The 5,307-nt window shown below is 32.8% G+C and overlaps 1 protein-coding gene across 1 annotated transcript; it reads left to right on the top strand.

Annotated features, from left to right (window-relative positions):
* The first annotated feature begins 667 nt into the window (after positions 1 to 667).
* Positions 668 to 4,732, top strand: LOC143618740 (zinc finger A20 and AN1 domain-containing stress-associated protein 4-like). The gene is made up of 2 exons (XM_077090839.1): positions 668 to 883; positions 3,935 to 4,732. Exon 2 carries the CDS (start codon positions 3,946 to 3,948, stop codon positions 4,429 to 4,431), a length of 486 nt encoding a protein of 161 aa, XP_076946954.1. The 5' UTR covers positions 668 to 883; positions 3,935 to 3,945; the 3' UTR covers positions 4,432 to 4,732.
* The last annotated feature ends 575 nt before the right edge of the window (positions 4,733 to 5,307 follow it).

Consider the following 5,307-nt stretch of genomic DNA (forward strand, 5'->3'; position numbering starts at 1 on the left):
TAATAGAATAAAAATTTGGAATGGAACACATACCTATTTAATTAGAGTTATTGACCTTGATGATACAAACATGTTGACCCGGTATAGGATCTATGTATAAGTGTATGACAACATGAGTATGATCGTTGTTGGGAATACTTACACAATAAGTTTTATAAAATGTTTTGGTGGAAAAAAAATGTGAATGAAAGATCCTACTGAATTGAATTGGGTCCAGAAATATAAGAAATAATGAGAATAACTTATAAAAATGATTGGAATTAATTTTTTGTTTGATGTATCAACTAAATTAAATCATAACCACATAAATTGGAAACTACTCGAGTTTCCAAAGCAGAAAACACTCTTTTCTTATTCTCTGAATAATATTATAGTAATCCGTTACATAAATATAATATCGAATTACATTTCCTATGCCATCTAGGGTTCACCGAGTAAGTAATTAGGTAAGATTCACTATATCATATCAATTTATCAGGACACAACTTTGTCCGTTTCCTTGATTTTTAGTTTCCCAAAATTCTATTTTAAAAAATTTATAAAAAAATCATAATTTTACATGTTTTCAATTAATTGTAGAATTCAAATTTTAAATTTGCAACAATAATAATTAAAAAAAAGAAGGATAATGGCAAAAAGGTAATAAATTAGTGGTTGGGAGAAGGCCAATTTGGGCCTCACCAGAAAACAAGCGTTTTGTTTTAATTTGTTGACACGGAGAAAGCAATTCTTAAATACTCCTCCAACCACATCACAATAATATTAATATTAATATTATTATTTCATCCCCAATTATCAAATCAATTCAATCTTCTTCTTCGATTTCGATACCAAATTCTCTCGATTCCTTTCATCATCCATCGTTTTATCTGCTCAATTTCAGGTCAATCGATTTCTTTTTCCTTAATTAGTTCGTTTATTGATTCAATTTGTTTTAATTGGGCGAATTGTAATTGACATGGAGATCGGTGCAATTGGTGTATGTGTTTCTTTGTTTTTGTGGGTTAGATCTGTTTAGGCGATTGGTGATTGGTTGATGTGATGAATTTGAAACCTTATTTTGGTTGTTTTGAAATTAGGGTTTCGTTTAGTTTATGTTAATTGTTCAATTTGGGGTTATGAATTAGGCGTTTGTTTATTGGTTGTTTTGATATTGATATATGATGATGAATTGATGATTATATGCGGGTTTATCTTTTGTTCTTTGTTAAATTGGGGATTTGTATTCAATTATGAATATTGATGGACAATTTGAATTATATAAGTTTTAGAATTCACAAACTTGTCTTTTTTTATATTTTCATTTAAGTGTTTGATAACTTTTGAAGCTTTAAAAGTAACAAATTCTCGATTTTTACCGATGCGTCTGTGAATTTCTTGACTTTTTTCAATGTGAAATGATTAAAAACTGTATCGAACCCTTTGATATAGATCACAATTTTATAAAGGTCAATTTGTATGTTTTAAATTCATAGTTTTGATTAGTTTGTATGGTTCTTATCATTAGTTAAGTTCTTATGGAAGTTTGGAACCTACCATTGGTATGGAAACAATTGGTTTGGATCAAAATTTGTGCGTTGTATTTGATAAGTAGAATCTACTATACCTAATCATCTACTCGTTTAATGTTTAAGATACTGTTATAAGCAAATTTGAAATAAGATTGCTCATATATTGTTAAAGTTGTCTTGCTTTTTTTTTGTTGCTCATATCAATTTGAAATAAATTGATGATTATATGGTGGATTTTATTTTATGTTCGTTGAATTGTATAAGTTAACAAATTCACAAACTTTTCTTTTCTATATTTCCATTGAAGTGTTTGATAAATTTTGAAGCTTTAAAAGTAACAAATTCAAGATTTTTACTGACACGTCTGTTAATTTCTTGACTTTTTTCAATGTGAAATGCTTAAACACTGTCTCAACTTATTAACAACTATCAAACCCTTTAATATAGATCACAATTTAATAAAGGTCAACTTGTATGTTTTAAATTCATAGTTTTGATTAGTTCTTATGGTTCTTACCGTTGCATATGATAAATAGAATCTACTGTGTCTGCTCGTTTAAGATACTGTTAGAAGCAAATTTGAAATAAGATTGCTCTTATCTGGTTAATTTGTCTTGTTTTCTTGACAATCACTGGTATACTTTTGTGTAATGTACATGTTAAAGGATTTTGACATATACAAGCGTTAACCTTTTCATGATATATTCTATAGAAAACTTACCGGGTTAGTTTCTTTCAGCTGCTGAGTGAATATGCGTAGATTGTCATGTTATATAATCGTGTTTCTTTAATTAGTGAGGAATTAAGGTTTTTTAACTAAAGCTGTGTGGTCAAACCGTCAAAAGTGAGCCGGTTTGAACATTGCCTATTCGGACCTTTTTTGTTTTGTTCGGACTTTATTTTTTTCTCTCGTATAGCCTTTATTAACATGATAAATGCTTAGGGTAGAATAAGTATTGTATTTAACTAGTTCATTACTTGGATAACCTTGGTTTTGTGGTTGTTTGCTTATTATATCATTTTCTTTTTAATTGGATACTATAAATGGTTTTAAATTTTTTGGTATTAGTGATGATTTTAATGACTAAATATAGATAAGGTTTTATACTATATATGTGTAGTAGCATTTATTTTCTAACCCTAATATATATATAAAATTTATCGCGCGTATTTGGCCTTTTTTTACTCGGCTGTGCACGTACTTTTTTTTCTTTCCGCTTACGCGACATGCAAGTATGCAACTCTTTTGCGGCTCAAGTCTGCTTTGTTGTTGTCCCTTGACTGTCTGGAACTAAAACTTTTTGTATAGATTGGATGCCATGCTGTTCTAAAGCTTGAGTTAACTACTGTTTACAAAGTTCTATTTTTTATTCATTCTCATTCTATATTTTTGACATTGTTGGTGAAGGGGAGCTATCTTGTTTGCTTTTTTCTAATGTACTTGGGCTTGAATGTGGTTGCAACGTATTTGTTAATGTCTTCTGATAAATCTCGTATTTTCAATTCATGCAACTCCCAATCTCAAAATAGATTTTGTTTCGCTTTATTTCCTTTTTCTTTTATATTTCTAAAAACTTTTACTTCTTACATACAAATGTCTATGTTGTGCACATAAAAAAACCATTAGACTAATTTTTTTCATGCGTTTTTTTTTGTTTTTACTTTTAAATGTTTACCTACATGGGTGCAGCCACCATGAACATGTTTTGTTTATAAGTATATATTTAGAATGCTTGAAGAGGTCAATAAACATTGCATTTAAACCCCTTTTTTGTATCTAATTTTTTTATGTATAACCCTCTCCTAGTATATATTTACATGTATATGTGTGTGTATATGTACATATGTATGTATCTAGTGGAGGGTTTTACTACCTTAAACATTGTGGGAACCAATTTGGAACATAAATAACTGTGTTCTCGACATATTACTGGTTTTGATAAGGGACATGCCCTTATATATCTTCACACACACGCACACACATCTTTCTTGTTTTTTCTCTTTTCTGTGTGAAAATGCATGGATTACATAAATAGGTATAGAGCTACCCATATACGTCGGTGTTGATACTTGTAGATGATATACAATTACTTAACAGTAGAAGGGCTACACTAGATTGTTATCATGAAACATAGAGGCTTTAAATTGTGCATCGACCTTGGTCGTTGACTCCTTTTTAGTGCTTGTAAATGTGACATTGTTAATGGGGTGTTTGGGATTACATTCGCAAACTAATTATCTTATTATTGTTACATTTCATAATTGAAAATGCTTACTTTTGAGTTTTTGGATGGAAGCAATTGTGTGTGCAAACCAATTATCTGATTATTGTAGGGTCAAATTTTCATATTTTGTTATTTATTGTCTCTGCTTATAACGAATGGTTCCAAAAAGACCCCATGTTAACGAATAATGTTATACAGAAAGTCAACTGATGGAATCCACCAAAGAGACCGCAGCTCCAGAAGGCCCGATCCTTTGCATCAACAACTGCGGGTTTTTCGGGAGTGCAGCAACCATGAACATGTGCTCCAAATGCCACAAAGAGATGATGCTGAAACAGGAAAACGCCAAACTTGCAGCTTCCTCTTTCGATGACATCATCAATGGCGGTTCAGGGAGTGCTGATGTGATCAAGACTGCCAAGTCAGCAGAACTAATGGAGTTGAATGTGGGCCCAATTCAAGCACCGGAGTCATCGACCCAAGTCCCGGAGGTGAAAGTGGGGCCCAACAGGTGCGCCATGTGTCGCAAGCGGGTTGGTTTAACAGGGTTCAACTGCAAATGTGGTGATCTTTTCTGCTCGGTTCACCGTTACTCGGACAAGCACGAGTGCACGTTTGATTACCGTGGCGCAGGTCGTGATGCGATAGCGAAGGCTAACCCTGTGGTGAAAGCTGAAAAGCTTGACAAGATATGAATAAGGGGGGGTTTGGTCTAAAGTCAAAGTCAAAGTCTTTATATGAATGGTTGTGAAATTGCCAATGTTGGTGCCCTTGGTTATAGATTGTTTGAAATTTGATTTGGAAGAAAAGGGTGCATTTGTGTGTGTGGGTGGGGTGGGGTGGGGTGGGGTGGGGGTGGTTAGTAATGTATTGATAGATGGATTGATGGAACTTGTTTGTGTTGAACTGTAATTTGTTCTCATTATTAATGTCTTCATCTTGTGCTACTAATGAGATGCTGTTGTGCATAGCTCATGTTTGGGATTGCTTATTTTAAGCTCTTTTGACTTTGCAAAAATTTTAAGAAAATTTTTTTAAAAGGAGTTTTGACTTTTGAGAAGTAAGGGAATTCGGATTGTTACGGGAATGTTGTCATCGTCGTCTAAAATACCAACTTCCAGTCACCGTCCCCATTCCATCTTCGGCCGTTCCATCGTGGATGACCCGTTAAATCTTTCACCTAATTGTTTACCTAGCAACTAGCTATGGTTCAAGGGCGTGAAGTCTTCGCCAACGAGCCAAGACGTCAACAAACCCGTTCTTCCACGACTTGATCGCCGCTGTGCAACCACATGATATCGATTGTTCGTAATTGTACAATATATAAATAACTTTATGTTCCTAAAATTTAAAAACCATAAGTTATCATTGTAAATAATTAGTTTCAAGTTCTCAAATCATAAACTGAACTACAAACTGTAAATAACCAAACCGCATGTATTTCAACCATCTGATTTGTTTCGTTATCCGTTTCAACTGTTTATCAACACACCTACTAAATATATGATAATGGATATATTATACCTAAAGAAATTGGTACCGGATATTGAACACGAACTCAAAACCCATAC

This window comes from Bidens hawaiensis, unplaced genomic scaffold, assembly GCF_021521415.1.
Source record: "Bidens hawaiensis isolate Kalapana, Puna unplaced genomic scaffold, B.hawaiensis_p1.1 tig00002338_1, whole genome shotgun sequence".
Classification (NCBI taxonomy): domain Eukaryota; kingdom Viridiplantae; phylum Streptophyta; class Magnoliopsida; order Asterales; family Asteraceae; genus Bidens; species Bidens hawaiensis.

Excerpts from the sequence above, each read along its gene's own strand:
- LOC143618740 (XM_077090839.1), top strand. The coding sequence starts at position 3,946 with ATGGAATCCACCAAAGAGACCGCAGCTCCAGAAGGCCCGATCCTTTGC.